The sequence below is a fragment of the Mustela nivalis genome, assembly GCF_964662115.1.
Source record: "Mustela nivalis genome assembly, chromosome: 4".
Lineage (NCBI taxonomy): Eukaryota > Metazoa > Chordata > Mammalia > Carnivora > Mustelidae > Mustela > Mustela nivalis.
Genome location: NC_139023.1, coordinates 14,930,622 through 14,946,012, shown reverse-complemented (window position 1 = coordinate 14,946,012; position 15,391 = coordinate 14,930,622). Strand labels below are relative to the sequence as shown.

The 15,391-nt window shown below is 33.3% G+C and overlaps 1 protein-coding gene across 1 annotated transcript in view; it reads right to left on the bottom strand.

The window, feature by feature from the left end:
* The window catches only part of EPHA5 (EPH receptor A5), a 273,566-nt gene that overhangs the window by 67,778 nt on the left and 190,397 nt on the right, over positions 1-15,391 (bottom strand). Inside the window, exon 8 of the mRNA XM_082729161.1 lies at positions 14,724-14,826. Coding sequence (XP_082585287.1) covers positions 14,724-14,826 — 103 coding nt within the window. The remainder of the gene's footprint in view (positions 1-14,723; positions 14,827-15,391) is intronic.

Sequence of the window (15,391 nt, the reverse complement as noted above, 5' to 3'; positions counted from 1 at the left end):
TTAAAATAATTGTGGAACTATACTGAAATTATAAAAACACAAGAAATGTGTTTATTTTGTGATAAACATATGAAAATTGGATTAATTATGAAGTTGATTTAAAAGGAAACTAAATGTTCATTTTCACATCAAACCATTCAAACTCCATATAAATGTATTTTGTTTTCTATTAATATTTGTCAGAAATATTAAGATCATATGCTAGAGTAATTGTCATAAGTTTAAAAAAATTGAATATAATGGTGATAAATATTAACTATTTTAATATGTTATATACACATATAACATAATTATGGCTACAATTGTTTTTTATACATATAATTGTATATAACTGTGTGTACCCACAAAAGTACTTGCATAAAATATTTGTAATTATGACCATATGTGATTTCCTAGCAGAAATTTGCCTGGCCAAGCATTGAAAAATATTTAAAACTGTATTTAAACTAATATGATCCTGGTCTAAATTAGACTGGTTAGAAGAATAGCTTTGATAGACCAGAGGCAGTGTAGATAAAAGAACATCTATATACACACTTAGTAAATGCTGCAGGTGGAGACCTAAGTAAATAAGTCTGACACTTCTAATGATACATCTTTACTATATGAAGAATTAAGATCCACTAGTTTAAATAGGTAAAGAGCATGTGGTATATGTAATTTATGAAACAGGTAATAAAAAACCTAATGACTATAGTTATTTCATATATATTAATAAACATATAAGGTTTCAAAAATAAAAAGGAAATGCAATTAAAAATACGGAACTATTTTCTCCTACCAAATTAGCAGACTGGCTAATTTGTGTATCACCAGGAAACGTCATACAAGGAATGGTACAATGATTTAGGAGGACCATTTGCCAATATATATCAACAATCTTAAAAATATTCATATTCACTGATCCTCTTTGATTATACAAATACATTCTAAGGACATTAAAGATAGAAATGACAACTCCTCTCCCTCAAAACAATAATAAGAGAAGAAAGAAAACGAAAAAGAAAGCATATGAGAAAGGTTAGGCATTAGAATATCAAAGAGCTATTAAATATTTACTTCTAAAATATTTTTAATTACACAAGAAAACTTTATATTATTATGTTAACTCAAAGAAAACCAGAAAATCAAATTATAAATTATAAACTCAACCTTACATGTAAGAAGATCTTAATATGTATGGCCAAATATAAGTATTGGTTGCTTCTGGTGAATAAAAATGATTAATTTTATTTCTGTATTTTGTCTTCCATATTCCATATAATTTTTAATCATAAAATTAAGAAATGCAAATGTAAATAAAATATCAGCTAGTAAGAAATTAATACAATCAGCTTAACAATGTCAACTATGTAACATGCAATGCAAAATGTAGACTGAAATGTATAGAAAAGGCTGATGGCAAGAGATCTGGTAATGTCAAAAAATGACATCTAAGGATATTCATCTAAGGAACATGGACATTCATGGACATGAATCTAAAGTTGAAGACAGGTTGGAACATAGCTAAAGCAGTCCAGCAACTTGCATATTTGAGATCTAAGGAATTGAGATACAGTGGGTGGGGAGATGGAAGCAGAATTGATAGTGATTTTCACTTCAGGACATAATGACGTACTGAAATGATATCCTGATAGACTTCCAAACTGGGTTATTTGGGAGTCCTGTTAGAGAAAGCGTTTTCAAAGGGTTGCAGACATAGCAGCAGGATCCAGTCACCCCGGTTTTGAGAAATGATGGAAACAAAGAGCCAAGCTACACAGGTTCCAACCAGAGAGACGAGATTCATGGAAGGACTTTCCATTTCAATTTCTGGAATGAACATTTTGAAGCCTCTTTCTTGGGAAGAGAAATACTGGATATAAAATAGACATCTGTTTGGAATTCAAAATACCAGAGGGGAAGATGGTTGGGGATAACGAAATAGATGAAGGAGATTAAGAGGTACAAACATCCAGTTATAAAATAAATATCATGGGGATGAAAAGCACAGCATAGGGAATATAGTCAATAATATTGTAGTTACTTTGTATGGTGACAAATGGTAACTAGATTGACCATGGTGACCATTTCACAATGTATATAGTTGTTGAAACACTGTACTGTGCGCCTGAAACTAGTATAATATTGTATGTGTGTCAACTATACTTCAACAAAAAAATAAATAATAAATTAAAGGGTATATGTTATTGACTAATACCTAGGAATCAATAAGTTTAATTTTCAAATGACAAAAAATACAAGCATTTGGAGTAAAAATAAAAATCTATAATGACTGTACTATAAAACTACCAAAAAATTAGCCATTTTCCCAGTGGAGCTGGAGAGTAATGTATTGACTATAGCTTTCAAGGCTCCAGGAAACGCTGGCTTTATCCTGGCTCATAACATTACAAATGACTAGAGAAGAGGTAAATCTGGAAGACCACTATATATACATTTGAAACACCTGGAATAGGAATATGTCAGGAAATCAGAATCTGACATCAAAATAAATCAAGAGGCTCTTATACACTAGAAAACGTGTAAATCATACAAATGTAGAATTTTGATTTATCATATATTTGTTTCATCAAAATTTATACATAAGTGATGTTCAACATTACTATCATGTATATACTGAATACATGCTGATTTGATAACTTTTTAGATTTTATATCATCTTTGGCATGATGAGATAGAAATTAGTCATTTGGATAGTTACATTTCATCTTAAAAGTTTCCTGAAGAAGATTGGACCTATAGATTGGCATTCTCCTGGTAATTATACTTGTAAAAAATTAAGAAAATCAGAATAATTTTACAGATTTAATATCTACAGTGCTTAAATATTTATGCTGAGCTTGGTATCTTTAAAAAAGTAGCATGTGTTACTGGCATATGAAGATCTCACAAATAACTTTAGCAGTGAGGATTTGTGGTAAGATTCTTGAATATCTAGGAAAAAATAAAATTAATGTAGAAAATGTTCACTTTATTTTATATTCCTACATATTTTTAAAGATGTGGTGGCTCAGTGGGTTAAGGCCTCTGCCTTGGGCTCGGGTCCTGATCCCGGGGTCCTGGGATCGAGCCCCACGTCGGGCTCTCTGCTTGGCGGGGAGACTGCTTCTCCTCTATCTCTCTCTCTGCCTGCCTTTCTGCCTACTTGTGATCCCTGTCTGTCAAATAAATAATAAAAAATCTTAAAGAAATAAAGATGTCTGTTCAAATACTTCTTCATAAGGGGCACCTGGGTGACTCAGTGGCTTAGGCCTCTGCCTTCGGCTCAGGTCATGATCTCAGGGTCCTGGGATCGAGCCCCGCATCGGGCTCTCTGCTCAGCAGGGAGCCTGCTTCCTCCTCTCTCTCTCTGCCTGCCTCTCTGCCTGCTTGTGATCTCTCTCTGTCAAATAAATAAATAAAATCTTTAAAAAATAAATATATTTCTTTATAATTGGCTATTATGATTACCTTTACATTCTTATATGCACTATTTCTCCATATTTTGTACCAGTTATCTCTTTATATTAAACAGTGAAAGTATCAAAGTATTAAACAGTTAATTTAAAGTACTAAACAAGCAAAATTACATGACTTCAGTTGAAACGCAGAATAGATTTTTTTTTTTTAATGATGACACAATGTATATATCAACTATGGATAGAATCAGTTTAAACCAATGCCTACTAAATTTTCTTCAAGAAAATCAATGAAATAGGCATAGAAATGTCTGAGCAGTGCTAGGAATTCCCAATGTCAGAGACACAAAGAAATCTTGGAGGTGGAGAAGAGGTGAGATACATGAGAATGTTTGAATCCTATAGAATGTTCAGTCTGGAAAGACACTGAAGAGGAATTATGATGTTGGTCTAAGAACAACCTAAGAAAGTCTAAAAAACAGAGAGTGCTTCCTTCACTAATCACCACAAAGAGGTCCCACTTTGCCACCTCGATATCTTGTCTTTCAAGATGGAAGTGGTGGTGTGAAGAGAAGGCAAAAAACAAACAACCTACAATACATTTTAATCACCTTTCTTCCCTTCAGTCTACCTTGACTCAAGAGAATTCAACAAGCAATGACCAAATGGAGATGTGGAGCCCAACACCAGCTCATAAAAATGACAATAAAAGCAAACAGGCCATTTAAAAAATAAATAAACAAATGAAACCGTGATTTAAAGAACGGAACCCCAAAATAATCACTAAAACTTCATTGGCATTGTTATGCGTGTTGATGGCTACAAGAGAGTTGAGCAATGTCTGTAGACTATTTTTTTTTTTTTAAGATTTTATTTATTTATTTGACAGAGAGAGATCACAAGTAGACTGAGAGGCAGGCAGAGACAGAGAGGGAAGCAGGCTACCTGCTGAGCAGAGAGCCCGATGCGGGACTCCATCCCAGGACCCCGAGATCATGACCTGAGCTAAAGGCAGCGGCTTAACCCACTGAGACAATGAAGAGCAAATGCATGCCAAAGAGCAAACACAAAAAAATGCCATTTCTCTGTGAGATTAAAAAGTCAGAGAAGTGGGAAATAATGAGAAGCAAGGAATAAGATATATTCCAAAAATTTCTGAAAAACAAGATAATTAGGGTATCATATGTTTTGTAGCACTGAAACTATCACAGACATCAAATATATCTAATCTCAGTTCCTCCACATGGCACAATAAAGAACTCAGCTGTTTGAAACTGAGTTGCTAATCCATTAAAAACATTTATTTCTTTCCAGGTTTACACAAACTTTTAAAAAGAACACAGACTTCAAAGAAATGTGGCTTTTAACTGGTGCTTAAAATCATTTGGAACATTTTATTGTCATTTGCTTCATTTCTCAGCAATAGATACACTCCCAGACATGGCTCAGGAAATTAACTTGAGTTCTTGTTGCATAGATGGTCTGCCCTTTGGCCTAGGGCAGTACTATTGATTTTTCTCTATAAAGCTGGGTATCAGGTTCCTGTGAGAGTCTATGTAAGCTGACAGAGATGTGGTGAGATTCCCAGAAACCTTGTAGAACCTTCAGTCAGAGCTCTGTGTCTGCTAGCATGCCAGCACGTTCTCTTTCACATCTTTGAGAATGGAGCTTCGGGCAAATGGAACTTCAGACAAAGAATCATATTTTGCTCTTATATTAGCCTTTTGACCTGCCCTGTGTTGTATACTTGATGAAACCTGAGAGTCTTTGGATTCTTTTATCTTTTTTTTTAATCTTTATTGGATTCCTTGCTATTATATAAATATACATATATATATATATATATATATGTATATTTGGGAGGAAAAACTCTATGGTACTGAGACAAGTTAATATCATTGATTTGCAAAAATAAATAAATAAATATTTATTTTTCAAAATATAAATATATATTTAATAGAAATTAAATATAATTTAATATAATAATGTATATTATAATTCTATAATATTTATAATATTATAATAATATAATAATTTTATAATTATAATTTATATTTATAATTTATATTTAATATAATTAAATAAATATAAATTAATATATATTTATAGATATATTAATGTGTATTTATTTTTGCTAATCAGTGATATTCACTTGTCTCAGTACCATAGAGTTTTTCCTTCCAAATATTTGCCTCAATAGAACTTCCTGAGAGTTGCAGTGATGTTTCTGTGTTTGATCTGGAGAAGTCGCAGGTGGGATATTCAATAACATTGAGCAATTGAACCAGTAACCCTCTTGGGTTCAGTTTCCTAGGAAGATTTACTTCCCACAGTGGGCAATTAGTTGTTGCTATGCTCCTAGTCTTTCTGGCACTAGTCTGCCCTGATCCCCATTTGTCAGTTATTAATAAATTATGATCTTCTCTCTAATTATCTTTGATTCAGAGCCTTTGAAGAAAAAAGCAAGTAATCATGAGAAAATAGAAGGAATAACAACTCTCAGATATTAAATCAATACACATGCCTATATCTATTGCAGTTTCATAAAGTCACATCTACTGCTAATTCATAAACCACTGAGATTTGCTTTTAATGAGAGCTTTCTGTAAATCAGTAATTATATGGATGATTATAAATATCTGGCTATTTATCAGTATTTTAAAACAAAACAATATTAGGCAAAATATTTTTATATATACTTTTTCTTATCAAAACCTACCAAGTTTTGAAACTATATGATCCTAGTTATGTTAGAAATACTAAAATACCAACGTATTCATGATACACCTAACTGGAAGAGAATCAGGAGAGAAATACAAACCTGTTGACCTACATTATTATTAATAAAAAAAAACTACTGCTACTTAGTATTACCAGGTGCATCATCATACTGGCATCAGCATAACCAGATGTCAAATAAATAATATAAACTGGTGATTTTTTTTAAGATTTATTTATTTGAGAGACAGAGAGAAAGAGAGAGAGAGCAGGAGCTGGGTCAGAGGAGGGGTAGACAGGGAAAGAATCTTAAGCAGACTCCCTGAGAGCATGGACCGTGAGCTGGCCTCGATCTTATGATCATAAGATCGTGACCTGAGATCATGACCCAAGCCGAAATTAAGAGTTGGATGCTTACCCAAATGAGCCACCAGACACCCCATCTGCTGAAGATTTCTTAACTCCTGTATAATACTTCTTTGAAATCACTGCATTTATTTTATGATGGCACAAAATAATTCAGCAATCAGGAAAAAAGCACATATATGGGTTAAATACTCTGTTAGAATTATGTCAGTAATGCTAATAGTTTTCATTTTCCTAACTATTAACATTAATAGGGACAAAGCACTTCAAATGGAGATTGATGAACAGTTTATCTTTAATTCAATAATTTATGAGGTATTCATTCAATTAGGTTATGTAGTAGAGCCACAGAAGTGTTTATCTTCTAAATACTGAAGAACAGAGAAGATATTTACTCACTATACTACAATTTGCGGTTGAAAATGTTAAATTTCATGAGAAATATTGATATATTGTTCTGAGACTTCAGCAGCAGAAGAAAAGCCTTTGGCTAATGGAATTAAGGAAGATTCTTGTGATAGAAAATAATGGTTAATGTGGGTCTTGACATGTGGGTAAGGTTTAAATGTTGAGACATGAAATGAAGCATAAAAAAAAAGGCACAGAGAGAGGTTCTCTTTCCACATTCTTACTTCATGTGCTCTGTTATGAGACTGACCCTGTCTTCAGATTCATGCGTGAGCTCCTACTGTGCTGGGTCAGGCAACATAGCTTCTCCATCCTCTTCTTATTTAAGGTCCCAGTGCTATTGATTGACTTAGTCTGTGGAGCTGGAATTTAGGTTCCTGTCAGACAGAGCCTGTACCATATGAGCTCAGAGTGAAAGGCAAGAGCTCTAAAGTTAGAGCTGGGTTCAATAGAATGACCATTCCTGCTTCAGTGATCCAATAATGATCCAGTCTCCTGCTATCTCATGGGCCACTCCTCAATCGCCTCTGACTGGATGTTTCTCCTTTACTCTCTCAATGTAAGTGTTCCTGGGCTCCATCCAAATAATCTCATTTTGATGAGTGCTTTAAATACCATATTTGTGCCATAGCACTCTTCAAATCATTTGCCTCCAGTTGTCCATCAGACACTGCTTTAGCCTCAGCTCAATAAGTGTCTGTACTTAGGATTTTTTTTTTTTTTAACTCTGGAACTTTTCATCTATGTGATCTATAATTCTCTATAAGAATAAGCCACTTTGAATTTGGCTTCTGTCCCATGCAACTAAAGGAGTCCTGGTCAAAAACACAAAGAAGTAATGCTGGAAGAATATGTTGCAGAGTATTTTCAAGAGTCCCGAATGCCAGCTTCATTCTTCCAGTGATAAGATAACTGGACATTTACTGAGAACCTACACTATAATCTGTGCACTCAAGAAGAGCACGTATCCTTCAGGAGAGACATATAAAAAATGATGAACTAACACTACTTCAACTGGAAAAAACGTTTTGAGGAAACACAGAGGTGAAATTAACTAGCTATTACAAAATCAGGAATGGTCATGAAGTTGGTGATATTTAATATATGTGATTCTAGAACAAATAATATCCGGTACAATTTTCCAGTGATAGACTGAGGGACAATACAATAAAATCTGATGTATTTTTTATTTACTTTAATGTAAGTTATCACTGACATTAATTCCTAGGAGTTATTTTAATTATATCACTGACCACTTTAGAAAGGTTTTAAGTAATGTTTATTAATACCACTATTTTGGGCAGTATTATTTTGGGCAAGGACTTCGTATACAAGAGTTCAGATTTTCCCCCAAATTATACAGTTTAATGCTTATATGTCATGGGGAATATATATAGTGAAGAGTAAGGACCCTAAAGTCAGAGGAAGATTTCAGCCCCAAACTCTCACTAACTAACTGTATACAGTAATTTTTGTCCTAGATATTTTCTCAGAAGGGAAGAAATAATGCACAGGAAAGAATCCTTGCTGTCTTGGATCTACACACAAAAAGCTAACAGGAGAAATATATATTTATTATATAATTACAATTGTTATGAAGAGCCAAATCAAGGTAAGAGAAATCTGATATGCAGTGGAAGGAATCATGGGCCACCATTTTAGTAAGCCCGATTGAGGGGATAGGATTTTTCAAGGATCTGAAAGCAGGAGAAAGCTGTGTGCTTCTCTGGGGCAGGGGAGTTTTAGGAACCAAGAAAAGCCAGTGCAAAAGCCTCAAGCCTGAACTATTTTTACAATGATCAAAAAACTCCAAGAAGATAATTTTATCCAGCATACACGGAAGATAGGAACTAATACTAAGACAGTGTTGTAAAATATTACATATAAAACCCTTGGAACAATACCTAGTAGGCAGTATGTAATTCATGCTAGATCATATTGTACTTACTAGGTACATTATTATCATGTTACTCCCATTAGGCAAAGAGGCTTCTCTGAAGGTTTTAAAATACTTTATACCCTTTAAAAACCATTCACTTAGGAAGCTATTATACTTTGATATCAAGAGTAGGCAGAACTCTGGCACTTGTCTGAATTAAATAATTACATTCAAAATTCCTGCATAATTATGGTATTTGGCTCCAAATAAGCTTGAAGAAAAGTTTCTAAGCCCAGTGTGCTTTTCCATCAGACTACTGCTTTTCCTAACATAAGAACTATGGCAGGCATGTAATAAGAACTTAAATTTTTCTTCAGTTAATCCATCAGACTATCATTGCGGTCCAAAGAAAAGAAGTTACCATGAAGAAAGGATCTCAGTTTAAACCCTTCTCTTTACCCATATTTGGTGCTATTCTGTTTATGAAATTCTACCCATTGATTGGACTACTAAATTTAAGTGGAAACACCTTGAGAAAAGGGCATTACTTTCTTGTTTCACATGCCTGGGACTTATCTTGCTGTTTGATGTGCTACAGATGTTCAATAAGCAGATTATTTAAAAAATATGGCAGTTATAACTTGTTGCCATTTAGAGAGTTGAATAAAATTTACAAAAGGCTGAATTTTAATATTATTTTTAAGCAATAAAAAACCTAAAGCAGCATTTTACATAAATCTACTTTTATTCCTTTAAATTTCTAACATGGTCTCAGTATCTAAATTTTGATAGGTTAGACTTCAAGTACATTCTCCATGAAGAATTTTCGGCTCAGAAACTATGGGACATTTGAAGTGAATTGAGTTTCCATTGTTTCATTAACAAAGAGGGAAATAGGATTTGCAGTTATATATCGAGCCAGAGGATTTGAACATGGATAGGATAAACAAGGGAAGATTTTTGCCCAGAAAATAATTCTTTTTATAGGCATTAAGTCACCCCAGACACTAAAGGTATCATTACAGGAGCATTATAATATTAAGTCACGAATGAATAGCCTTCAAATCACATCAAAGGCTAAGCAGCGTGAGGAAATTCTTCCACATCTTTTTCCACCTCATAGGGTTTTTGTTGTTGTTGTTGTTTGTTTCTATTTTTAAAACTGGTGAACAGCTTCAAATTCTTTGTACTTATTTGCAAGAATGTGTGCAAACATGTCAGAGTATATGTGTATAATGTGTGTGTCTTTAACCTCTGAGCATACCTGTGGAACTGATTATAATAAAAAAGCAAAACTCTAGATTTTCTTAAAAAATAGATTCATGATCATGTAATACATTCAGGGATCAGAAAGAAAGCATTACAAAATATTGTTTAATACCAGGATGTCTATATTGACCAAGGTTCAAAGAAGAAAGTTTCTCTACCCTGAAAGATGTTTTCCTTTAAATTTCCTTTATATTTTCCTTTAAATTTGTTAATTTAAGCTTTATATCCAGATAAAAAGTATCCAGTAAACAAGAATTAGGCACCAGCTTTGAAATGGAGACAAAAAAAGTAACTCAAAGAAATCAATGATCACCTTCAAAGGAAAGGAAAAGAGGAAGAACATTATAATTTCTCAGACATGTAACTGGCAGTGTGAAGCTGACAATCATTCATGAAAAGTTAGTTCATGGGCACCTGGACGGCTCAGTTGATTAAGCAACTGCCTTTGGTTCGGGCCATGATCCTGGAGTCCCAGGATGGAGTCCCATATTGGGCTCCCTGCTTAGAAGGGAGTCTGCTTCTCCCTCTGACCCTCCCCCCGTCATGCTCTCTTTCTCTCTCATTTTCTCTCTCTCTCAAATAAATAAATAAATAAATGAAATCTTTCTTTTTTTTTTTTTTTAAAGTTCATTAAGGAATTCACATCTATAAAGTAGTATCTATAAGGAGAAAAAACATAAAATTAGTATATAATAAGAAAGATCAATGTGCGCTGTCATTACTGATAAAAGGGAAAAATTAAACAACAATTTCAACATGCTGTGCATATCAGGAAGTTTAACTTGTATTCATCCTAGGGTAATTGGCTCATAGTTTGCTGAGCAATGTCAGTTGTTTTGTCATCCAATTAAAAAAAACATTTTAAAATTAATTGCAAAGAATAAAAAAAGGAGAATCTAAACTCTGCAGAAAATGCTCTATGGAATATTTAGCAACTCTAAACACAAAGATCACACAAATTCTAAGATTGACAGCATTCTAAGATGTTATAATTCTTTCTATTTTTTAAATGGAACTTTTCCCTTTAGGATAGATATCTGTTTACATTATTTTTAACTGTATCTAGATAGGAAGACTCCAAGAGGTTCTGTATAATCCCTTTTAGCATAAAAAGATTATAAAGTCTCTATATTTGATTTATTTATCTTTCATTTATTTTAGAACAAAAAGTTTATTTTTTTATTTCAGATAAATTAGCCCCTTAATATTCACTATGTTATAATCCTCAGGTTTTTTTGACTTGGTGTAAACAAAAATGCCAATTATCAGTAAAAATGTATCTTCAAGACATTTTTCTCTGGGTCCAAATGGTATAAATTGCCAACAAATATTACATTCAAAGTAATATTAATATTTTTGCAACATATAAAAATTATCTGTATCACCGCTGAGTCAAATTATTTGTAATTAAAATATATTTTACCTCAGAGCAAATATCTGATTTTTATAAACTCAAGAAATTAAAAAGTAACAAAATAGTTTAGCATGAGAGGATAGTCTAAGTTTCATTATATTTATGTGTGTGCATTTATCAGTCATATTTTGGCAAAGAAAGGAGGGAGAAACAAATATAATTCCCTGTCTTCAGATCAATCCTAGAGCAGACTTTTTTTCAATAACTTGTCAGTACTTATAAATAATTTCCTAAATACTGTTAGGTTTTGGCTACGTTTCTTCATTTAATTTTTACCTTATTTGATAAATCTTCTGACTTAATTCTGGAACTGTAAGTACTACGAGATAGGCACACTTTCCTTAGTCCAGACAAATTTGCAAAGCTCATTATTTGAACCAGATAGGAAAAGACCTTCAAGAATGATTTCATTTATCTTTTGAGTAAGTATATTTATATAAAAGTACATAAAATAACTTATCCATAAAAAATAAAATAAGATGGCCAGAGACCTTTTTTTATAAGACAAACACTCCCTGAAATTCAAGAATGTGCATTCAACAAAATGAAGTAATGAAAATTTCATGCAAAAAATATGCTGGTAAAAAAATATAAGTCTCAGATTTTGGGGGTTAAAATTTGTTTCTCCTTAAATTGAAAAATTCCTAGTCTTTGCGTAGTAAGCTGTGTTATGAAATTAAATTGAGAAAAAATTTAATATAAATAATGTACAAATTAGTAAGGTATTGCTATTTTTAAAAAGTAATATCCTACAAGACAATACATCCAAAAATTTATCTTAGCAAATCTCAGATTTAGTTATGCTGAAACTTAAGCTTTGGGTCTACCTTTCACCTTTGAGTGTAGATGTGATTCTAGTATAACTGAGAAATTATACTAAAATTTAATTATTCTTATACAACAAATCCAGGTGCCTATAGAATTCATGTGGTGCACATGTGTGCACACACACGTGCTAAAGCATTAGTACCCTTCAGTTACCAAGTAATAGGTTAATTGAACCTTCTCTCAGATACTTTGTCTAATGCTACAGATGCAACAAAGTGAATTGTTTTTAAGTTAATTTTGTGTATATACTAGGGAAGAAAAATTTTTGAGAACAAGGGCTGATTCACATACAAGTAAGAATCTAGAGCTGAATGTCATCAGTAAATTCACATTAACATTATGTAGGTTAAATAAATATAGTGTGGCTAAATATATAATAAAATACATTCTATATTTTATTTGCTCCTTAAGAAACCCTTAAATACATAAATTTATTAGATCTTAGATCTCACGTATTTCCTCCAGTTTTATTCACTTCCTTCAAGTGTGGACCTAAGAAATACAGTATCTTCTTATGATCTCCATCCCCTAACTATAACTAACACTTCTGGATTTATTGGAAAGGAAGAAGCCAACTCATACCTCAGTCAGAAGTAAAGAAATGATACTACAAACCATCTCTGAAACTGTATCATAGTTATCAATCCTTTTGAGGTAGAAAAGACTCATATCATGTGGCAATTTTCTTGATAGTTACCATACACTCAACCTAATTATCTTATTTAATAAAAATCTGAGCAAAGTTTTTAGGACAAAATTTTTATCTTCCAGGACACAGGGACATAATCAGAGTATTCTTCCCAGGTGACTTCAGAGAGAAAAGAACTGTAGAGCACCAGGTAACCAGCTTTCTAGTCAAATAGGGCCAGTTGTCCTCACAAGATCACAAACTGCTTCCTACTTAAAAATTCTAAAAATGCATCACTGCTGGTCTAACATTAAAAGAAAGTGGTAGATTTCTAGGGGCACCTGGGTGGCTCAGTGGGTTAAACCTCTGCCTTCGGCTCAGGTCATGATCCCAGGGTCCTGGGATCAAGCCCCACATCAGGCTCTCTGCTCAGCGGGGAGCCTGCTTCTCTCTCTCTCTCTGCCTGCCTCTCTGCCTACTTGTCATCTCTCTCTCTGTCAAATAAATAAATAAAATCTTAAAAAAAAAGTAAGTGGTGGATTCCTAGATATACTCTTCAGAAATTTTGAACATTCTTAAATAAGCAGGAACTAGAAGAAAAGGAATTTTCAGATACAAAAAGAAAGGTTGTTCAAAGGAATATTTTCAACAATGTTTTATGAAAATAAATTACTGTAATTTAAGGATATAGCCATAAATCTTTTCAGAATACAATATGCAGTATATTGAAAAGTGCCCAATTCTGTATATTTATGAGTTGAATATGTGCTGAAGAGTCAAAAGTAAATAAGTAGAACAGGAACAAAATCAATATGAATATTGATTTTCTGGCTTTTTTTTTGGACCTTACACTACAATTTCATATATTTATGCAAGCTTAAATATTTCCATGAAGACTTTCATCAAGTTTTCTGTAATAGTCTAACACCAAAACAGTTTCAGATGGACAACTTTCATTACTGAATGGCCCTTCTGACAACGGCCTGGATTAAAAAATGGAAATACATTTGTTGTAGGCATAGAGCATACGCATGTTTTGATCTATTTACTTATTGTTATTTTAAAATATTTCTCAGAAGGTTGATCATGCTCAGCACAATATCAGGAAATCCTTTCTATGTGCCTTGCTGTTGGGTCTCTCTCTACCTCTTTTATTTTTGTTCAAAATGAAAAATGTAGATATGTAACACACGTTAATATGTCTATTGGTACGACATTCAGTACAATTCGCTTTAAATCAGTACATGCTACGATTGATGTATTCAGATTGAAATCTTCAGAAGCTGAAAAGAAAAGCAGTCATGAGAAAGGGTTGGTTATTTCTCAGAATGCTGGTTTGTCAGAGTGTCTGCTGTCATCCATCACCCTGTGAGGATAGAATGCTGGCTAAGTAGAATTATTAGTCTTACTCCTCTGAGTTTACCGGGTCTAGGCACAGGCCTTCCCAAACACTAAAATCGAAGCAGATAACCATAAATAATTTCGAGAAAGAAATCTGAGAAAAAAAAAAAATCACATTTAAAAAACTATGTCAGAAAAAATACAGTTAAAAGCAGAATACGTAATAAGTTAATAATTAACTTAATAATTAACCCTTGCGAAGAGAGCATACCTGAAAAAGAGAGATTCTGTGCTTAGAAGTTAGCCCTTCACAGGGACAAGGTCAAGCTTATAAAGACATGATACGTTGAGGTTATCCACTGATACATTGCTTGCCTGACTGGTTTTAGGATGTGCTTAACAGCAAATGGTCAGGTTAAGGTGAAGAAGAGGTCAGGTGCAAAAGTTCAAAATCACAGCTTCCTCTCTTACCTTCCACTGAGGAGGAAGCCGATAACCACTGCCAACAAAATGACTCCCACTGTCACGGACACAGCAATTATAGGAATCTGGCTTTGATCGCTGGATGCTGCAACTGCTGACAGGAAACACAGGAAATGGAGCCCGTGGTTAAAGAGATCATATGCATTCGAATAAGAGCTGCTTAATAGTCACTAATCGGTGCGTGGTTTAAGCAATTCCCCCACAGTGGGCCAAGATTTCCCCCTCATAGCTCTGCTCAATGGTGTATAATTGAAAAGACATCTTCGGGAGAAAATATTTACTCTCCAAGTGGAAATTTGAAAGAATCTCTAAGTCACTGATTATTTCCTTGTCATCATAAAAAATGAATGTAATTGTTCGCATGGTATTTATCGAGGGATCTTGGGTTTGCAAGATAAAATGAAACGTAGTCCTTGACATCAAACACTTTCATCTGAATAAGAGCTGCTAAGTATATGAGTTCAGACATTGTAGAGTTTACATGTGGCTGTTCTCCAGAAAAAAAAATCTTGATACCTCAGACAGGGTTGTTGCTTTCTTTTTTTTTTTTTTTTTTTAATTTCCTCATAGATACAGGTTGAATGCCAAAATGTTCTGGCTATGACTTCAGAGAATATTAAGATAATATTACTGTTCCCAATATAAGTTTAAAAACT